The sequence below is a fragment of the Rana temporaria genome, chromosome 4 (genome assembly GCF_905171775.1).
Source record: "Rana temporaria chromosome 4, aRanTem1.1, whole genome shotgun sequence".
Taxonomy (NCBI): Eukaryota; Metazoa; Chordata; class Amphibia; order Anura; family Ranidae; genus Rana; species Rana temporaria.
In genome coordinates this window covers 273,591,898-273,614,001 of record NC_053492.1, presented here as the reverse complement: position 1 = coordinate 273,614,001, position 22,104 = coordinate 273,591,898, and the positions used below count along the sequence as shown (strand labels likewise).

Here is a 22,104-nt window from a genome sequence, read left to right as displayed (position 1 = left end):
CATCAGGCGTATTGTCTTTTCTCATGCAGTGAAGGATACAGGAATTCAAATACAGTTAGGTAATACGGCCACCTACAGGAGGTTAGGACATTATATCTGAATTCCTGTGTTCTTCTATGGCCTCTATTACAGTATGTACTACAAGCTTAGGTTTGCACTTATCGAACAGATGTAACAAAAAAATGTCAGTGTTATATTTAACATAAAATTAGGAAGCAAGCAAGAGAAGTTCATTTGGCAAATAAAGATAAACTAAAGCGCTAGCCAACAGTGAAAAATAACTGGTGTACAAACAAAATGCTGCTCAAATCTAATATGTGCTAACAACAAAACAAGGGTATGAAAATTGGGTGATGAGCGCAAACTGAAATAATGAAAGAAAACAATGTAGCAATATTACAGTGATCACAATCTATAATAAGAGGTCATATATGTGATGGAATGTCACATATAGCCACAAGAAACAAACAGTGAAAAATTGTCCTTATAATAAAAAACAAATAAAGAAAAAAGTCCAAAATTGAGTAAGTGCACAAATTGGTGTAACAACTAATTGAGAAACTTCTGCCAATAGATGATACTGCAACAATCTGGGAAGGTCTAGAACCTTACGCGTTGCGTCACGTAACTTCATCAGAGGTTCTGATGAAGTCACGTGACGCAACGCGTAAGGTTCTAGACGTGACCGGAAGTGACGTGTTACCCCGACCGTCCCACCGGAAGTGTCCATGTTTGGCGTTTTTTTAACCGTTTTTCATGTAAGCAAGTTTTTAGCTTCATTAAACCATTTGAGTTTTACATGTTTCACGATGAGAGTTTGTATTTCTTTACTCCATCTATGATTTACTCATGGTTGTCGTGGTGAGCTGATCTTATCGTACAGAGGACCGGGACTGCTTCCATTTACAGAGGATGCCCCAAATCCCATTCCAGTGGCCTAAGGAATTCGTTCAGGTGCATTTTCTACTGTTTGGAGGTAAGCGCTCTGTGAGCTCTAAACCTGTGAAGACCTTCCCAGATTGTTGCAGTATCATCTATTGGCAGAAGTTTCTCAATTAGTTGTTACACCAATTTGTGCACTTACTCAATTTTGGACTTTTTTCCTTATTTTTGTTTTTTATTATAAGGACAATTTTTCACTGTTTGTTTCTTGTGGCTATATGTGACATTCCATCACATATATTACCTCTTATTATAGATTGTGATCACTGTAATATTGCTACATTGTTTTCTTTCATTATTTCAGTTTGCGCTCATCACCCAAGAGAAGTTCATTGCTTGGATTTACATGAACTTTAAGTATTGCATTTGATGTATACTACAGATTTAGTCTTGAATACTGGGGATAAGCGAGCATGGCTGGTTTGATATGTTTTATACGAGGATACTTTTAAATAACTTCTGATTTACTCAGATGATTTCAAGGCAGCCAACTTTGCAAGTATATTCAGTATACACAGAATGAAATGTGTACTGTGGGGCCAACTCAAACACTCTCAGCTTCGAGTTAAGGACATGACTGAGAACACATTATGACACGATTCATCTGCTTTTGTGTTTTGAAGTGGAAGTGAAGTCTATGTGCCAGCATCAAACAGAGGGACAATTCCTGTCCATGAAAAGCTCATGCTGAGTTAATTGGGGAACAGTCTATCGGCTTGTATTGCTTAGAACAGATGCCCGGCCTCACATTACCATGGATTTAGCATTTTGTTCTAGTGTTTTATGAGATATGATTAGTAAAAGTCTCAAATGCTGCATTAACATTGGTGACATGGGTTATGCCATGTATTTGACAAATACCTAAGCAGTATCTATATTTCTAAATCTTTTTTGAGTAATTTCTGAGACTATAGATCAGTAATAGTAATAAAATACATGCAAGATCCCCTTCATGTTCCCTCCCATTCAAGTATTGTTCCTGTCATTGAGTAAAACGAGGAATAATGTGAAAGGAGAAACATGCACTGTTTGCTCCAATGCATGGAGACAAAATAAATATTGATGAACATGGAGAGAGGATGAAAATCTAAGATTATTTTTCTCTGGTGCTGGCAGCCATTATGTGCGTCACCTGTCATTTTCATTCTTTCCTTCATTCAGTCCAAGCAGTAGTACATTTAGAGGTTCATAATCCTGATGCACATGTGGGTGGGACCAGATGTTTGGTACCTAAGGTGGAGTGCACACGAAGACCAAGGAATGCAGCATGCTATTTTCAATCAAAGATAAACAACAAATGACACTCTCGGCAAAGAACTCTTTTGCAGTTCCAAATAGGGACTAAATATGACAGCCTACTCAAGCATGAAAGATCTTTACAGGATTATTGGAACACAGTCTCCATGCTGGAGAAGACATGTGAAGACACGTGGGCAGCATTTAAAAAGGAGGTGGCTGATAGGTGTGACAAGAGCACCCGGGAGCTGATAGGAGTTCCTACCCATGATCACTCAGAGTATACTAGTTGGTGGTGTCAGGAATGAGGTCTCTACACTGTCCCTCCTCTACCGGAATCTTTCCCTGCACTAGACACACTGTCCTTCACCAGCGGGTTCCTGTCCCTACCCTAGCCACTTCACAAATGTGCACAACTGCCATGGGCAGTGCTATTTATTTGCAAAGATGGCCACAGAGGTCATTCAACTGATTTAATGACTCTTGAAAGAATACTATATTAACCACTTAAGACCCGGACCTTTAGGCAGCTAAAGGACCGGGCCAGTTTTTGCGATTCGGCACTGCGTCGCTTTAACTGACAATTGCGCAGTCGTGCGACGTGGCTCCGAAACAAAATTGGCGTCCTTTTTTCCCACAAATAGAGCTTTATTTTGGTGGTATTTGATCACCTCTGTGGTTTTTATTTTTTGCGCTATAAACAAAAATAGAGCGACAATTTTGAAAAAAATGCAATATTTTTTACTTTTTGCTATAATAAATATCCCCCAAAAATATATCAAAAAAATTTTTTTTCCTCAGTTTAGGCCGATACGTATTCTTCTACCTATTTTTGGTAAAAAAATCCGCAATAAGTGTTTATCGGTTGGTTTGCACAAAATTAATAGCATTTACAAAATAGGGGATAGTTTTATTGCATTTTTATTAATTTTTTTTTTTTTTAATTCTAATAGCGGCGATCAGCGATTTTTTTTTTGTGACTGCGACATTATGGCGGACACTTCGGACAATTTTGACACATTTTTGGGACCATTGTCATTTTCACAGCAAAAAATGCATTGTTTACTGTGAAAATGACAATTGCAGTTTGGGAGTTAACCACAAGGGGGCGCTGAAGGGGTTATGTATGACCTCATCTGTGTTTCTAACTGTAGGGAGGGTGTGGCTGTAGGTGTGACGTCATGGATTGTGGTTCCCTATTTAACCTCCCTGGCGGTGTTCCCGAGACTGACTCGGGGTTAGATTTTCCTGCTACGATCGGTAACCCCGAGTCAGTCTCGGCTTGCCTCGCTGAATCCACAGGCACTTTTTACTTACCTTGTCCCTGGATCCAGCGATGCCACCGCGCTGTGTGAGCGAGCGGGACCTCGCTCGATTCACATAGTGCCTCCGTGTGACGCCGATCTCCGTTCCCTGCGACGTTACGACGCACGGGGACGGAGAACGGCGCCAAATTCAAAAACGTAAACAAACACCTTACATACAGTATACTGTAATCTTATAGATTACAGTACTGTATGTAAAAAAAACACACACCCCCTGTCCCTAGTGGTCTGTCCTGTGTCATGCATGTCATTTTATATAATAAAAACGTTTCTTTCTCCCTGCAAACTGTAGATTGTCCATAGCAACCAAAAGTGTCCCTTTATGTCAAAAATAGTTTTAGATCAGCTAAAAAACAGCGATAATAAATTATAATCACTTGCAGAATTGTGCGATAGCGATTTGTGGGGAAATTCGTCATAAAAAAATAAAAATAATGACAGCAACAATTCTGCAACTGAGCAAATTTCAGTGATTTTAATTTGATTACATTATTGAATAATTTTTATTATAATTATATTATTATTTGTTATAATTATTTATAATTATTTATTATATTATAATTTATAATTTTGTTTTTAAAAAAATGTCATACCCAGGATGCCTATTAGAATCTTGTTTGGTCAGATTTAAGTGAGTTATTTCTAAAAATTACAGACCTACAATATAAAACTCCAAATTTCCTTGCAAATAATGGTACCGCTTTCAGCATGTTTTTTCTGAAAGAATCATACCGCCAGGGAGGTTAAGGGAACACACGATCAATGACAGCGCCACAGTGAAGAACGGGGAAGCTGTGTTTACACACAGCTCTCCCCATTCTTCAGCTCCGGGGACGGATCGCGGGACTCCAGCGGCGATCAGGTCCGCGGGTCCCGTGGTCACAGAGCTTCGGACCGGGTCGCGGGAGCGCGCCATGGGCGCGTGCCCGTGACCCACGGCTGGACACTTAACGAGGACATACCTGCACGTGCTTGTGCCCAGCCGTGCAATTCTGCCGACGTATATGTGCAGGAGGCGGTCCTTAAGTGGTTAAAGGGGTTGTAAAAGTTTGTTTTTTATTTTCTAAATGGGTTCCTTTAAGCTAGTGCATTGTTGGCTCACTAACCTTTTCCTTTGATTTCCCTTCTAAATGTTTTTTTCTTTGTCTGAATTTCTCACTTCCTGTTTCTCCTCTGTAAGCTTGCCCCCATCATCCAAGCTGTTTTGGCTGGGGGTTAGTCAGCGTGCTCGCCTCCTTCCTTGGGACTACATCCCTGCAGGAAGATGCTGTGTTCACCGCTTCCATTACCTGATGAATCATCAGGTAGACAATCATTTAAACCAGGTTGTCCACGTGGCTCCATTTCAGATGACTTTTTGCATTCATTCTGAAAGGAAGGATGGGTCCTGTGACTTCCATTGGAATGGTATAAGAAATTGCGCTGCATTAAAACAAAACTCTGTCTAGGAGAAATAGAATATCATTATAAGGGTGCTGCCTTACCTTTCTGAATTATGCCAATTTGTTTTTCCACATTTTTTTTTAAAAACATGTCACTTATGCCTCCTGTCTCTTCTTTGTTACAGTCTGTGTGACTGGGGGCTGTTGTTCTTCGTATTGAGAAATGTCTCCCAGTCATGTTTCTTCTTGTTAATCAGTTTACAGCAGAGCAGGCATGTGCTTTCTTCTGTGGGTGGGTATGATCTCCGCACAGCACCCAGTTGCAACCCGTCCCATAATCTAGGATTGGCCCCGATTACCACCTGCATGTTCACTATGTCATTCAATTTCAATGGGATCATGGAAAATGTAGTTCTCATTTCACCCAAGATACGCATGTTAGATGAGATGTGCACTGCCAACCTAGATCCTTACTACGATGCACGTGCAAAGCAAATATGAAAGAAGGAGCTGATAAGGATACACAGATAAAATTATGAATTACTCAAACAGTAAGGGAGAAGGGTGCGAAGTGTCAAAAGATCCCAGGGTTCAGCTTTAATAAATGCATAGTCAAAGATTTGTTTTACTATTTTACTATCAAATTGTGTGCATGCTGGAGTAGCAGGTTTTTAAGGTCTAATATGGGTTGCCTGTAATTTGATTATTGAGAGAGTGGACCCCCATACAGAAGGACCTGATTAAGGAGCATTCCCATCATAAGTTAATTGTAAATCCTTTTTCAGTGTTACATAACCGGCAGGATTCTGGTACTGGTGGAAGGATTTTATGCAAATTCTTGGGAGTTCTATTTTAACAAGACAATAATTTGTAAGAGGACTGCTGTAATTTTACATTTATTGAGGCTTTGTGGGTCAGTGTATGTATTTTCTTCCATTCAGCAGTGGAAATCTTTATCCCACACATTACAAAATCTCGCTTGTTCAGTGCTTGATCAATTCAAACTGTATATAGTATTAAGGTTGATTGTCTAGATAGAGCGTCAGTGGCACCGTTTTTCTAAATGGTAAGGCCCCTGAAGATGTTATATTTTTGTTTATTAACTACAAAATTCTTAATCTGAAGACATGTCCATTAAAGGACTAGGTTGGACTCTTCTGAAGGACAAGTCAAGATTCTCACAAAGAATTTCCCTAGACACTTTGACTAGTTGTGCGTAGGGATGAGCTTGAGGTTCAATCCGAATGCAGGTTTGGACTAAACTTTGGCTTTTGGAGCATTCACAAATGGCAGACTTTTTTCTCTTTAACCTCCCTGGCGGTATGATTCTTTCAGAAAAAACATGCTGAAAGCGGTACCATTATTTGCAAGGAAATTTGGCGTTTTATATTGTAGGTCTGTAATTTTTAGAAATAACTCACTTAAATCTGACCAAACAAGATTCTAATAGGCATCCTGGGTATGACATTTTTTTAAAAACAAAATTATAAATTATAATATAATAAATAATTATAAATAATTATAACAAATAATAATATAATTATAATAAAAATTATTCAATAATGTAATCAAATTAAAATCACTGAAATTTGCTCAGTTGCAGAATTGTTGCTGTCATTATTTTTTTTTTTTTTATGACGAATTTCCCCACAAATCGCTATCGCACAATTCTGCAAGTGATTTTAATTTATTATCGCTGTTTTTTAGCTGATCTAAAACTATTTTTGACATAAAGGGACTTTTTTGGTTGCTATGGACAATCTACAGTTTGCAGGGAGAAAGAACCGTTTTTATTATATAAAATGACATGCATGACACAGGACAGACCACTAGGGACAGGGGGGGTGTGTTTTTTTTACATACAGTACTGTAATCTATAAGATTACAGTATACTGTATGTAAGGTGTTTGTTTACGTTTTTGAATTTGGCGCCGTTCTCCGTCCCCGTGCGTCGTAACGTCGCAGGGAACGGAGATCGGCGTCACACGGAGGCACTATGTGAATCGAGCGAGGTCCCGCTCGCTCACACAGCGCGGTGGCATCGCTGGATCCAGGGACAAGGTAAGTAAAAAGTGCCTGTGGATTCAGCGAGGCAAGCCGAGACTGACTCGGGGTTACCGATCGTAGCAGGAAAATCTAACCCCGAGTCAGTCTCGGGAACACCGCCAGGCAGGTTAAGCAGGAGCGGAACATCATATGAAGCAGTAGACAGTTTCCTACCGTCAGTGGTTTCTAAGGAAGCCACATGTGCAAGCAACAGCTTGGACCTTAGCAGTGAGAGATGTCACTCAGCCTTATTCATTTACTGGTCAGGAATTCCTTGCCCCCACGTGGCAATATTTGAGCAATGACATTGGCCAAACATGGCCATATTTAGTCAACTACGTTAACTAGGAGACTCTGTGGAGTGGTCCCAGGAGAGTGACAGGGTTAGACAGGGTCTGGTATAGATAAAGGGAAATCCTGGTCACTTTGTTTCCAAACAGAAGTAAGCAAAGCAAAGCTGTCATCGCAAGCAATTTAAACAGATTTGTTTCCTTTGTAAATCTGAGGTTTGCTTTAGTAGGTTGTATACATCATACAAATGTGCAACTTAACAGGCAAGTTCATGGCATCCCCCAGGCAAGTTATTTATAGAAAGTTTGTCTTTTTAAAGCGGGGGTTCACCCCAAAAAAATGTTTTAACATTACATTCAGGCGAGTTATGATAATGACATTACGCTGTTTTTTTTTTTTTAAATCCTTGCCGTACATACCGTTTTTATATATATATGTTCACCGCGGCTTCTGAGTATAATCTGTGGGACTGGGCGTTCCTAATTGATTGACATGCTTCTGACCGGCGCATACAGCGTGTCACGAGTTGCCGAAAGAAGCCAGACTGCGAGTCGGCTCTATACGGCGCCTGCGCACCGACGTTCAGCTTCTTTCGGCAACTCGTGACGCGCTGAATGCGTCGGTCAGAAGCATGTCAATCAATTAGGAACGCCCAGTCCCGCAGATTATACCCGGAAGCCGCGGTGAACATATATATATATAAAACGGTATGTACGGCAAGGATTTAAAAAAAAAAAAAACAGCGTAATGTCATTATCATAACTCGTCTGAATGTAATGTTAAAACATTTTTTTGGGGTGAACCCCCGCTTTAATGTCTTACCCAAAGCTGCTCACCTCAAAATAGATTTTTTTAACTATTTTACATTATTTTATTAAAAGAAATTACAAAATTACATACCAGAGCAGTTAATTTGCAAATCAACATATATTAATAATCATAAATAAATATATTGCGCTAATCTGAGCAACTAAAACTAAAAAATGGGCAGCCAACACAACAAAGGAAAATTGAGAAAAAGATATAGAAAACAAGTGCAGCGCCAATGAAAGATCCGCCAGAACAGAGGATCTTAATATGAACAGTCAAATCAATGACAATGGTGATCAAAAAAAATTGGACAAGAGCAATTCTACTCCTCCAATAAAACAAGCCCCACGAATGTGAGTGGCTAAAAGTACAGGGAGTGCAGAATTATTAGGCAAGTTGTATTTTTGAGGATTAATTTTATTATTGAACAACAAACATGTTCTCAATGAACCCAAAAAACTCATTAATATCAAAGCTGAATATTTTTGGAAGTAGTTTTTAGTTTGTTTTTAGTTTTAGCTATTTTAGGGGGATATCTGTGTGTGCAGGTGACTATTACTGTGCATAATTATTAGGCAACTTAACAAAAAATATATATACCCATTTCAATTATTTATTTTTACCAGTGAAACCAATATAACATCTCAACATTCACAAATATACATTTCTGACATTCAAAAACAAAACAAAAACAAATCAGTGACCAATATAGCCACCTTTCTTTGCAAGGACACTCAAAAGCCTGCCATCCATGGATTCTGTCAGTGTTTTGATCTGTTCACCATCAACATTGCGTGCAGCAGCAACCACAGCCTCCCAGACACTGTTCAGAGAGGTGTACTGTTTTCCCTCCTTGTAAATCTCACATTTGATGATGGACCACAGGTTCTCAATGGGGTTCAGATCAGGTGAACAAGGAGGCCATGTCATTAGTTTTTCTTCTTTTATACCCTTTCTTGCCAGCCACGCTGTGGAGTACTTGGACGCGTGTGATGGAGCATTGTCCTGCATGAAAATCATGTTTTTCTTGAAGGATGCAGACTTCTTCCTGTACCACTGCTTGAAGAAGGTGTCTTCCAGAAACTGGCAGTAGGACTGGGAGTTGAGCTTGACTCCATCCTCAACCCGAAAAGGCCCCACAAGCTCATCTTTGATGATACCAGCCCAAACCAGTATTCCACCTCCACCTTTCTGGCGTCTGAGTCGGACTGGAGCTCTCTGTCCTTTACCAATCCAGCCACGGGCCCATCCATCTGGCCCATCAAATCTTGAGATATTTCTTGGCCCAGTCTTGACGTTTCAGCTTGTGTGTCTTGTTCAGTGGTGGTCGTCTTTCAGCCTTTCTTACCTTGGCCATGTCTCTGAGTATTGCACACCTTGTGCTTTTGGGCACTCCAGTGATGTTGCAGCTCTGAAATATGGCTAAACTGGTGGCAAGTGGCATCTTGGCAGCTGCACGCTTGACTTTTCTCAGTTCATGGGCAGTTATTTTGCGCCTTGGTTTTTCCACACGCTTCTTGCGACCCTGTTGACTATTTTGAATGAAACGCTTGATTGTTCAATGATCACGCTTTAGAAGCTTTGCAATTTTAAGAGTGCTGCATCCCTCTGCAAGATATCTCACTATTTTTGACTTTTCTGAGCCTGTCAAGTCCTTCTTTTGACCCATTTTGCCAAAGGAAAGGAAGTTGACTAATTATTATGCACACCTGATATAGGGTGTTGATGTCATTAGACCACACACCTTCTCATTACAGAGATGCACATCACCTAATATGCTTAATTGGTAGTAGGCTTTCGAGCCTATACAGCTTGGAGTAAGACAACATGCATAAAGAGGATGATGTGGTCAAAATACTAATTTGCCTAATAATTCTGCACTCCCTGTATATATAGTGCACAAAAATCAACATCTGTGAATTAATGCAATTTAACCAACGATCATGATATATCAAACAAGTGAGAATGTGCATATCAGAGAATGGTGATGATACATGTAGTCCATACACCTTAAAGGTGGTAGAAAGGCAATTTCCCCTCAGATGGGCTTAGGCAGTATAAATCTTAAAGATGCAATCCCCGGAACAAAAATCAAATGAAGTACTCTTACCAGATGGAGTGGACCCGCAACTCACCATACGGTGAGGTGTCTCAAAAGCTTGTGTGGGCCGATTGCCCTCCCTGGTCATCGTCTCAATCTTGGTCCCCTTGGTTGGTTACCCCGGACGTGATCAGTATCCAAAGCATTCAGGATGTCACTGTGGCCAGGAATCTCGCTCCAATTCAGGTATCATGGACAATGGTAATGTACCAACCAGTGTTCCAGTCAGGGAAAAAAATATAAAAAGCTCCTCATAGTGTAAAATTGTAAAATTTAATGAAAAAGTAAAAAATCACACTGAAATCCAACAAGACTAAAACTCCAAGTCCAAATCAGCACACAAAAAGATATAAAAATAGAAAATTTCCAACAGTCACCTATAATAGGAACATAGGTAAATTTCCATCCAACAATGCGCAGTGGAGAGTGGTAAGGACCAGTGTACCTCACCGGTTTCGTCTTAGATAGACTTCTACAGGGGTGTACAACTGGAGCCCCCATCTCCTCTGCGCTTAAATGCACAGTAGGCCTACTCTCGTGTGACCGCTGTCCTCCGCTGCCTTGTTACGGCGTGCGTTCCAGGACTCCATTAATCTAATACTACAGGGAGTTATGCGCTCCAGGCGCCGGACGTAGCTGGCGGGGAACTTCTGCCCTGTGATAGAAGGAGTGCCTTATTGGCTTATTGTCACCCAATCCCTGTACAGGGATAGTGGAGGTGGATGCCTCTCCCCCTAAACTCCTTCCCTTGTAGATGGGAGGAGGGAGAGCTGGAGCACAGCGTGCCGTCTGGTGTGATACGCCCCCTCGACAGTTCCCGCGTGACCACGTCTGTCAGGGCGGGAACACAATGACGTCACTCGCCGCCTCCATACCCACCACGCGAACGACTTGTCCGACATGGCGTGGGAGAGCGGTGACGTCATGCGTTCCACCCAGCACTAGCTTGCGCTCCAAGGGGTTCACCGGCCAACCCCGGACCTTGGAAACTACAAATCCCAAAGGCCCGCCATGCGAATTAACCTCCATAGGGCTCTTAAAGACTATATTAAATAAATTGTCAATCTATTTAATAAAAACTATGGCACTCTGCATAAACCTCATTTGAAGGAAAAAACAGCTCATACTCATACTCATAGGAATGGCAGAGACATGAATTAACAGTCACTTTTAAAATCGGTCTCACGGGAGTGGACTGCGGTGGAACAAACCTTTAATACCACAATCATATAAATTGATGAAAGGAAAAAGGTATATAAAAAAATCAAAAAATTTAAAAAAATTCCGAAAAAAATTCCAGACGGGGTAACCAACCAAGGGGACCAAGACTGAGACAGTGACCAGGGAGGGCAATCGGCCCACACAAGCTTTTGAGACCCCCCACCGTATGGTGAGTTGCGGGTCCACTCTATCTGGTAAGAGTACCTCATTTGCTTTTTGTTCCGGGGATTGCATCTTTAAGATTTATACTGCCTAAGCCTATCTGAGGGGAAATTGCCTTTCTACCACCTTACGTCCGCAGAATGGCACAGACAGGCAGAAGGACGTATATATACGTCCTTGCCTTCTAGCGGGTGGGGGGTCCGATCGGGACCCCCCCCGTTGCGTGCGGCGGGCGGGTTCCCTCGGGGAGCGATCCGGCTATTCGTTTATAGCCGCTCCGTCGCGATCGCTCCCCGAAGCTGAAGCACGGGGATAGCCGTATGTAAACATGGCTTCCCCGTGCTTCACTGTGGCGGCGTATTGATCGAGTGATCCCTTTTATAAGGGAGACTCGATCGATGATGTCAGTCCTACAGCCACACCCCCCTACAGTTGTAAACACACACTAAGTGAACACTAACCCCTACAGCGCCCCCTGTGGTTAACTCCCAAACTGCAACTGTCATTTTCACAATAAACAATGCAATTTAAATGCATTTTTTGCTGTGAAAATGACAATGGTCCCAAAAATGTGTCAAAATTGTCCGAAGTGTCCGCCATAATGTCGCAGTCACGAAAAAAATCGCTGATCGCCGTCAATAGTAGTAAAAAAATTTTTTTTTTATAAAAATGCAATAAAACTATCCCCTATTTTGTAAACGCTATACATTTTGCGCAAACCAATCGATAAACGCTTATTGCGATTTTTTTTACCAAAAATAGGTAGAAGAATAAGTATCGGCCTAAACTGAGGGAGAAAAAAAATTTTATATATGTTTTTGGGGGATATTTATTATAGCAAAAAGTAAAAAATATTGAATTTTTTTCGAAATTGTCGCTCTATTTTTGTTTATAGTGCAAAAAATTCAAACCGCAGAGGTGATCAAATACCACCAAAAGAAAGCTCTATTTGTGGGGAAAAAAGGACGCCAATTTTGTTTGGGAGCCACGTCGCACGACCGCGCAATTGTCTGTTAAAGCGACGCAGTGCCGAATCGCAAAACCTGGCCTGGGCATTTAGCTGCAAAATGGTCCGGGGCTTAAGTGGTTAAGGTGTATAGACTACCCTTCTTATTGAATGGACTACATGTATCATCACCATTCTCTGATATGCACATTCTCACTTGTTTGATATATCATGATCGTTGGTTAAATTGCATTAATTCACAGATGTTGATTTTTGTGCACTATATATACTTATAGCCACTCACATTCGTGGGGCTTGTTTTATTGGAGGAGTAGAATTGCTCTTGTCCAATTTTTTTGATCACCATTGTCATTGATTTGACTGTTCATATTAAGATCCTCTGTTCTGGCGGATCTTTCATTGGCGCTGCACTTGTTTTCTATATATTAATAATCAATGAAAATTCATAACCATAAGAGAGTAGAATATTGTCACTCAATATGCCATTTAATATGCCACTTAATATGCATGTAGATACATTCATATAAAGTAATATAATATCCCAAGAGCAGGTGCAGTGCTTCACCTTATATTAATCTAAGTTTCAGATACAGGCATCTTAATAATAAAATTCTGTCAATAACTAAATAAATGGCACTGAGACCTGAGGTATCAAGTCAAGGAGCTTTCCAGATCCTTTTCTTCTCTGTGGCTTATAAATGAGCTGTGCAAGCACCTTCACCCTGGGTGGTTAGTAGGTGGACTGCTAACTACCCACCTGGAGCAGCTTTGCTTGTATATGCTGTAACCAGTAAGTTACACATTTCCTTATAGGTTTATCTCTTGCTTATTTTTTTTTTTTCTCAAACAAAGGTTTTTATTGAACAGAAATATAAACACAAACAAAGAGCTCCAGAGCACAAGCATTTCACTCAGTCAGTGTGGCGCAGAAGTATACCCAGTTCATTCCTCCAGTAGTCATACATTTTCCCCGTACATGCCACCACCCCCAAACCATGGTATAGTACAGCATACTAGCCTTTATCTCTTGCTTATTTAACAGTAACCTCAAATTTCTACCAAAGCTGATGTAGGTATTTATATGCAAACCAGAAACTTCCCTGGCAAGTTGTGACAACGTCCAAACAAACCATAGCAAAGGCTTGGAAGACCCCCAACACTTTGGGGGAGATTTACTAAAACTGGTGCACTCAGAATCTGGTGCAGCTATGCATGATAGTCAATCAGCTTCTAACTTCAGCTTGTTAAATTAAGCTTGGTCAATAATTCCTGGAAGCTGATTGGCTTGTATGCAGAGCTACACCAGATTTTGCACCATGCAGTTTTAGTAAATAACCCCCTTTGTATCTTGGAGATCAAAAATAGAATCATGCAAGCCTTGATACATCAAGTCAAGGCCCTTTTAATTTATATGATCCCTAAACACCTCAAAGTTTGGCAACCTTGGGGGGACTTATCACCCGGCTTTGACTCTTCCCTCCTCATGCCGTGATCCCCTTATTATTGGCCAGGTGAGATGATTGTGGCCCTATCCTGGCTTGAGTTGCTGACCTCTTCTCTTCCTTATTTTTCCTCTCTTCTTTTTTCCTTTCTTCTCCTCTCTCATTGCATGAAACTTGAGGATTTTTTCATGAATATTTTGCATTTTAATTTCCTAAATTTACTATTTTCATTGCATTTTAAAAAAAAACGATGTTATTACATTACATGTGTCATCTGCTGATCAAGAAGGATCTCCGCTCTCTCCGGTGGTCAAGTTGTGTTATAGCCACCTGTTATTTACTTTTGCATCGAGTACAGGGAGAAACAGACTGCGTTTCCCAGAGAGCAACTGTACAATCCCAGAATGCTTTGCTCCCCGCACAGCCTTCTGGGGGAGGTAATTTAAGGAAGAGGAGGTCCTTGGCTCTCTCTCTCTGGACCGCATCTCTAAGCAAGTAGGAGGCCTGTGTGAGGCTTGTCTCCTGCAGTGGAGGCCAAAGCCTGAGGCTTACCCATACCCGAGTGGATCACCATCCAGCGACAGAGGAAGCATCCCTGACAGAGTGATCAGATGGTGTTCCAGCACAACGGTGACTTGTGAGAGTACCGGAGAGTGTCATCCTGAAGGACTGTGAATCGGAGTTCGCAGACGGAGTGTTCCGGAAGGACAAGGCCTGATCTGGTTTGGTGAGATGGGCACCTGCCCAAACCTACTGACTGTGTTGCAGAGAGGTGGATCGTTTACATTCACCACTGTGGTTTAACTGTTCAGGCATTTTCCACCAATTGACTCATTCCCTTTTTGAATTACAAATTACTCTTTGCGCGCCAACGCATGCCTACGCGGGATTGCACAGACTGCTGAGATAATTTGTATTGAGTTTTGGTCTGGCCCACCAAACCAAGTTAGTGAAATATACTATCTAGAGACTGCCTATTATGTTGATATCTATTCACCTACTCTTTAGTTAGGTAATTGGTTTCATTATTACTGTACAGCACTGTTATTAAAAAGAGCTGGGTGAGGCGTGGTAAGGAGGTACTTCAGTGTGGATGTCTTGCTGAAGGGCCCCATTTGCTGTGTTCTTACCCAGGTCCGCATAGTTATTATAATTGATTTTGTATTTATCTGTTACCACTAATTCTGACTCTTGTATGGCCCTGCAAGAAGTCCACTGTTGTTTTTACCTTTGTTTCTTTGCTTTTATTTGGACAAGTAAAGAGTTACATTGGTTAAGCTGAATTTGTGTGTGGTCCATCTGTCATCCTGTGGAATCAATACAACTCAAGGTAACCATTTGTTTACACAATTTACTGTGTGTGACAGGACATTGTGCCCTCCAACATCTATTGGGGTTCACAATTCCCACTGATACCAGTTGTGCCAAGGGAGGGTTTGAGCCAGTTTGAGGGGTTGATAGCCAGAGTACAGATACCCAAAACAAACCAGCAGCTCCTTCGGGGGTAGTGCTGCACATACATTTCTAGGGGTTTACTACCTCTGCTCCTAGTCTCCTGGTAAACAATAAATCAAGTTTATGCAATGTACCACTTTCATGACCGACATACATTAGTGCTTGTTGTATTTGTATTGCATGAACAACCCATTTTTTCATGTAAACATGATGATAATGTCGCTATGTATGCTTTGTTTCTTTGTTATTAAAAAGATTAAACAAGAAAATCTTTTCAGGAGACCCCAATTGTCATAAATTGCCAATTCTGTTTGTTCATAAACGGGAATGGGAAATACCTTTTTAGACTTTGCAGGAGATCTGCTGGTACCCAGAGAAGGCATGGTGAGACAGAGAAGAATCAAGTGCGATTATACCAAGGGTTTTTCACACAGCAGAAGTGAGCATATCTACATTGGCAAGCATAATGTGTGAAGCCATGGCATCAGGTATACAGGAGTGTAGGAGGTGAGAAATCTTCTGCCTTCTCTAACACTGCCTCCAGGTCTTCTTCAATGTCCTCTATGTCCTCCGCTTTTAGAGAGGTGGGTTCCACTATTGTCTCAGGCAGAGAATATGGGGGTGGAGAAGAAGCTTGGTATTAAATTGGAGAGGGATGACTGTATTAAAGGCATTAGTTATTTGAGAAATTCTGATATAGCTGGAGAAAAATCAACTTGGTTATGTAGTCCGCTTGTTGCATGCCATTGATAAGCTAAAATCTATCGCAGAGACTGGTATTAAAATAGGTCCTGCTATGGTGCAAGGTAAGCACCCTCACGCTAAACATTTTGAGGTTTTTCAATTCATCGTCAGAGCGAGTGTTTTCCCGAGTACAATATAAGCGTAAAAGGGCAGGGAAAAGTGCCTGAGTAAATTATAAGAGCTCTGTGCGGAAGTGGTGAGCTGTGATGTGATGTAATACCAAGTCCTCCTCATGAGACTAAGCTTTGAATAGTGGAATTTTTACTGCCAAGTCCTGAAAGTTTTACCATAAAAATAAAATACTATTCAGGAGACACTTAACAAGTGCACTGCAAGTAGTGGCAATCTCATACTTGCTATAAGGCTACATTAAAGGTCCCATAACAGGATTAACCTGTCTTGTCTTTGCACATCAATGTTTCCTTGTATGGGTGTAAGCTTCCCCCATCACAGAATCATACCCTTGAAGGGATCTTCCAGGTATGGGAACCATAGGTGCTCTGCGTCCCGAGCCCACCTTTTTTTTAAACCAATTAGAGCCGCAGGTTCTAATCATGTGCTTAAAAAAAAACATTAAAATCCATGCGTCTGGTGCCCTGCATGTAGATAAAGGGCCGGGCTATGGATTAGGAGGGGGGCAGTGCCCGTGCGCCCTGCATGAGTGGCCGCCAACCCTCAGTAGAATAATATTTATTGATTTTGTTTTGGCTTTGTAACAAATTTGACTATGAGATTAGCAAATCTATCTAACAAAGTAAGATCTGATCAGGATTAGGCTGATTCATGATTATCTGTAAATATCAACTGATTTGTCCATCCACCTCTTTTTTTTTTTTTTCCTTATAGTGTTTCCTAATGCATCAATTAAATGATTTAGCTTTCTCACAGTATCATGCACTTCAATTACTGTAATGTATCTCAGTGGGCGCCAGGCTAAAGACCCAGACAGTTTTTTATTACTAAAAAAAAGGTTACTTTTCTAATTAAAGAACAGATTTGAGCATGGGTGGAAAATACCATTATACATTTGTTACAAATACATTTTAAAGTTATAGTAAAGATTTTATTTGTATTAAATGTTTTCTGTTATGGTGAATGAGTAAAGCTAGGCTCACAATCACATGACTTGCGGCGGCGTATTGTAAATCCCCCGGCGGAATTCAAATTCCGCGGCTAGGGGGAGTGTACTATTTAAATCAGGCGCGTCCCCGCGCCGATTTAACTGTGCATGCGCCGCCGGCTAAATTTCCCAGCGTGCATTGCTCCAAATGAAGTCGCTAGGACGCCATTGGTTTCGGCGTGAGCGTAACTTGCGTCCGGCCGTATTCTGAATCGACTTACGCAAACAACGTAAAAATTCAAAACTCGGCGCGGGAACGACGGCCATACTTAACATAGGATACGCCTCACATAGCAGGGGTAACTATACGCCGGAAAAAGCCGAACTCAAGCGACGTACAAAAAAAGCGACGGGCGGGCGTTCCTTTCTGAATCGGCGTAAATGCCCATTAGCATATTTGATGAGTAAAAGACACGGAAGCGCCACCTAGCGGCCGGCCTGGAATTGCAGCTTAAGATCCGACAATGTAAGTCACTTACACCTGTTGGATCTTAGGCATATCTATGCATAACTGATTCTATGAATCAGTCGCATAGATACGACCGGCCGGCCTTAGAGATACGACGGCGTATCAGGAGATACGCCGTCGTATCTCCGATTTGAATCTGGGCCTAATATGTTTTATTGGTTTCTAGTGTGGACATTGGGGTGCTTTTAGTAAAAGCAACTCCTCCAAGATCCAGGAGTCACAATGTGGACAGCTAAGCTCCTAACCCCAATGTGGCTGCTATTTGGTGAAGTAAATAAATAAAAAATAGGACAAACTAAACTTTCCTTCTGCATTGAATTTTTAATAATGTTTCTAAGAAAGCCATTACAGCCATTAATATTGCTCAGGGGTCATTGATAGAGTCAACTTGCGAATAATTTCAATGTGACCTGGAACTTATATACCTTTTAATTATTTTAACACATAACATTTCTGCACAACTTTGCATTTGTCTATGAGTATCATAAAACAATTTAATTGGTCAATGCCAATATGAATAGCATGGTCTTCCTGTTTCAACATCCATTAATCTGTAGTACTTTTGAAAGGTAATCTTCTACTGTCTGAATGGTCTAAGGTTATCAGTGGTGTACCCCAAGGTTCAGTTTGGAACCCTTACGTTTTAATATCTTTATAAATGATATTGGGTCTGGGATTAAAAATACAATTTCTGTCTTTGCAGATGATACTAAGCCATGCAGTGGAATAACGCCCTTACAGGATGTCTCCAACTTACAAGCCAACCTCATTGTACTGTTTAATTGGATGACTATGTGGCAAATGAGGTTTAATGTTGATAAATGTAAAAAGTTATACACCTGAGGGCTAAGAATATGCATGCATCATACATACTAGGGGGAGTACAACTGGGGGAATCAATGGTGGAGAAGGATCTTGTTGTTCTGGTAGACCATAAACTTAAAGCGGAGGTCCGGTTTAAAAAAAATAAAATAAAAGTCAGCAGCTACTAACACTGTAGCTGCTGACTTTTAATAAGGAGACTTACCTGTCCAGGGTGCCCGCGATGACGGCAGCCGAAGCCGAGCAAATGCTCGGGTCTCGACTGCCCTGCTGCCATCCTCGATGAGGGAATCAGGAAGTGAAGCCTTGCGGCTTCACCGCCCGTTCCCTACTGCGCATGCGCGAGCCGCACCACGCAACGTGAATGGATGATGTCTCCTAGGACACACAGACACAAGGTCCCAGAAGACACCGCTCCCCCATTCCATATGAGGCAGCCGAGGAGCAGAAGAAAGAAGACGGACCGCGGATCAGGAAGTGGCAGATTAGGACAATCTGCCTAGCAACAGGCACTTCAGGTATGTATAAGCAGCATTTTAGATTTTTATTTTATTTTTTTGATGGAGCTCCGCTTTAATATTAGCATGTAATGCCAAGTTGCAGTTTCCAAAGCAAGTAAAGTTCTTTCTTGTATTAGGAAAGGTATATACTCCAGCGGGAAAGATATAATTTTTCCCCTGTTCAAATCATTAGTAAGACCTCATGTGGAATATGCAGTTCAGTTTTGGGCACCAGTTCACAAAAAGGATATAGAGGAAATGGAGAAAGAGGAGACAAGGGCAACCAAACTGATTAGATGCATGGAGGAGTTCAGCTATGGGGAAATATTAGAGAAACTGATTTCACTCACTCTTAAGAAGAGGAGATTAAGGTGGCATATGATCTACATGTATAAATAAGTAAACGGCCCATATAGTAAACATGGTGTTGAGTCATCACAGAGGACAAGGGGGCACTCTTTACATCTGGAAGAAAAGAGATTTCATCTCCAAATACGGAAAGGTTTCTTCACAGTAAGGGCCCTTTTACAGGGGCGGACTGTTAAGGTCTGCCAGTTTTTTAGGCAGACCTGAACGGGTGTTTATCTATGGAGCCATGGATGTCAGCAGTGACATGCCCGCTGACATCCGACCCGCCAAAGTGTGACGGAGGGTTACCCTACTTTTCCTTCCGTCTGGCAGATCGGGTGACAACGGACTCTACGGTCTATTGTCATCTGATCCCCCATAGGGGAGAGCGGCACTCTGACAGGTCGGTCCCTGCACAGTGTGCAGAGACAGACTTGTCATCTGCCTGCTCAGCGGGGATCGACGGAGCGATCCCCTCTGAGCAAAGTGAAGCCCGCACACGGACAGCGCCATGTGAAAGGACCCTAAGAGCTGTGAAAATGTGGAATAGACTCCCTCCAGAGGTGGTTCTGGCAAGCTCAATAGATTGCTTTAAAAAGGCCTGGATTATTTCCTAAATGTACATAATATAACTGAATACTAACATTTATAGGTAAAGTTGATCCAGGGAATATCCGATTGCCTCTCGGGGGATCAGGAAGGATTTTTTTCCCCTGCTGGAGCAAGTGGGTTCATGCTTTGCTGGGGGGTTTTGCCTTCCTCTGGATCAACTGTGGGTATGGGATTGTGTATATGGGATTGTATGGTGTTTTTTTTTCACTCTTTTATTGGTTGATCAAGATAGAATTGTGTCTTTTTTCAACCAGACTAATAGCTAGATTCATGTAGGGGCGCGCATCTTTAAGGCGGCGTAGCGTACCGTATTTACGCTACACCGCCTTAAGTCAGAGAGGCAAGTACTGTATTCACAAAGTACTTGCCTCCTAACTTACGGCGGTGTAGCGTAAATGTGGCCGGCGTAAGCGCGCCTAATTCAAATGAGGATGAGGGGGCGTGTTTTATGTTAATGGAGGGTGACCCGACGTGATTGACGTTTTTTACGAACGGCGCATGCGCCATCCGTGTACATATCCCAGTGTGCATTGCTCCAAAGTATGCCGCAAAGACGTATTGGTTTCGACGTGAACGTAAATTACGTCCAGCCCTATTCACGGACGACTTACGCAAACGACATAAAATTTTCAAATTTCGACGTGGGAACGACGGCCATACTTAACATTGACTAGGCCAGCTATTTGATGGAATAACTTTACTCCGTAAAAATGCCTTGCGTAAACGGCGTATCTTTACTGCGACGGGCGCACGTACGTTCGTGAATCGGCGTATCTAGGCATTTACATATTCTACGCCGAACTCAACGGAAGCGCCACCTGGCGGCCAAAGGAGAAATTGCACCCTAAGATACGACGGCGCAGGCCGTCGTATCTTAGCTAGGTTTAAGTGTATCTCAGTTTGAGCATACACTTAAACTTAGGATGGCGCAGATTCCGAGTTAGGTCGGCGTATCTACTGATACGCCGGCCTAACTCTCTCTGAATCTGGCTATAACTGTGTAACTGTGTGCTGGCCCAGAAACCAAGGCGTGCCCAAATCAACATGGCTTCTTTAGCCTCAACATTTATACATCTATAAAAATGTAATATGGCTATTACTATCAAGGACCTAACACAATTCACTTTCCTATATCAATGCATTAAGTACCAACAATCAGAAAAAGGGAAATGTTTCTAAAACCTTTGCTCGGCAGCAAGAGTGAACACATTATACTGTTGGCAATTAATAATGCTTACCTTGTCTTACAGCCAACGTGGTTGTATAAACCAAGAACAGTAGGATGTAGTTAAGAAAACTCTGGAAGAGAGGTGTGTTGGCATGAAAATCTTCTGACAGATATTTGCTTGTGAGCCTTATTCCACAGATAAGCAGGGAGAGCACTTGTCCCAGAGCAATAGACAGCAGCATTTCCCTGTGAGGATACATAACAAAATGATGGTTAACACCAGGACAGTTCATACATAATTTGCAGTGCATTTATAAATCATATTGACATTAATAAATCAGAACTCATTTCTCTGTTAGGTCACAGTGCAGAATATGTGCAGACCGTGAGGTGAATCCATTAAACTTCAATACATAGTTCATACATACAGTTAGCACCCCTTTATGCTTGCATGAAATGTTAGTACATTGCTCATTGTTACATAGATAAAAAATTAAACTAGCCTAACCAATCAAAAATTCGAATTTCAATGACTAGAATCAGGTCACATAAAGGTAGGTAGAGGACAGGTAAACAAGCGTTTGAGACTAAACACCAATGTGAATGTTGGAGTTTAGATAACTTGACAATAAAATATATCAAATGACTTGTATCATAACTAATCACATGTGCAGCACCCTGGCAACTCCAGACCAAACACAGACCAATATGGCAGCTTACTAGTCTGTAAAGGATAGGAAAGTTTAGTTCTGTTTTAATGAAGCAGATTAAATAATACACACAAGGAGTCAGTTTTACACCTCATTCACACTTGTGCAACTTTTCATGTGATTTTGGACATTTTGGATTTTGGACATCCAATAATAACCATTCATATATGTGCAACTTAAAGTTGCAGCAACCTCAAGCCCCGTACACACGACCAGTTTCCTCGGCAGAAT

At 41.5% G+C, this 22,104-nt stretch overlaps 1 protein-coding gene across 2 annotated transcripts in view; it reads right to left on the bottom strand.

Annotated features, from left to right (window-relative positions):
• Nucleotides 1–22,104, bottom strand: part of SLC35F1 (solute carrier family 35 member F1) — a 454,222-nt gene that overhangs the window by 161,052 nt on the left and 271,066 nt on the right. For both annotated transcript variants that reach the window (XM_040350310.1, XM_040350309.1), the window contains exon 2: nucleotides 21,234–21,409. In XM_040350310.1, coding sequence (XP_040206244.1) covers nucleotides 21,234–21,409 — 176 coding nt within the window. The remainder of the gene's footprint in view (nucleotides 1–21,233; nucleotides 21,410–22,104) is intronic.